We start from the raw sequence: 491 nt of genomic DNA, 5'->3' as shown, positions 1-491 counted from the left end.
TTGGATTTACTTCAAATTCATTCGCTGAGATTTGACAAATATATTATTCCTATTTAATGTCTTACATCAACTCGGCGCTCAAATACTGTGTAACCATTCGCTCTAATTTAGACGAAAGTTCTTATATATTACTTCACTATATGATTTGAATATTATCGAATTTCTTGAACAGAATTCAAAGCACACTTAGATAAATAGTGTTTAAACATTCGGTCCTTCCTGTGATGTTATAAACAGTATTTTTTGTATTTTAAAAATTGAATTAATGCTAAAGGTCTTCAGGGATATCTATTATATCTACTTGTTGTTACCTGAAGAAGTCGTTTAACTTCACGTCCACATTCAAGACTTTTAGAACCAATAGTTGCTTCGGTGAACTGTTCTCCAACCACTTCAAGAGCTGTTGTTGCTCCAATAACAACCAAACAACGTTTGCCTGTTTGTTCTCGTATAAGATCGCTTACTAGTCTGATTCTATTTTCTTCAGGACA

General features: G+C 32.8%; 1 protein-coding gene across 1 annotated transcript in view; it reads right to left on the bottom strand.

Moving 5' to 3' along the window:
• Nucleotides 1–491, bottom strand: part of Smp_169570 (putative glycerol-3-phosphate dehydrogenase) — a gene marked incomplete at its 5' end in the record, with an annotated part of 16,373 nt that overhangs the window by 10,334 nt on the left and 5,548 nt on the right. The window contains 2 exon segments of the mRNA XM_018799948.1: nt 312–482; nt 487–491. The exon segment at nt 487–491 is cut by the window's right edge and continues 12 nt beyond it. Coding sequence (XP_018653810.1) covers nt 312–482; nt 487–491 — 176 coding nt within the window.

This window comes from Schistosoma mansoni, chromosome W (genome assembly GCF_000237925.1).
Source record: "Schistosoma mansoni strain Puerto Rico chromosome W, complete genome".
NCBI classification, from domain to species: domain Eukaryota; kingdom Metazoa; phylum Platyhelminthes; class Trematoda; order Strigeidida; family Schistosomatidae; genus Schistosoma; species Schistosoma mansoni.
Note: the sequence above shows the minus strand (reverse complement) of the source record. Positions and strands in the feature narration are given on the sequence as shown.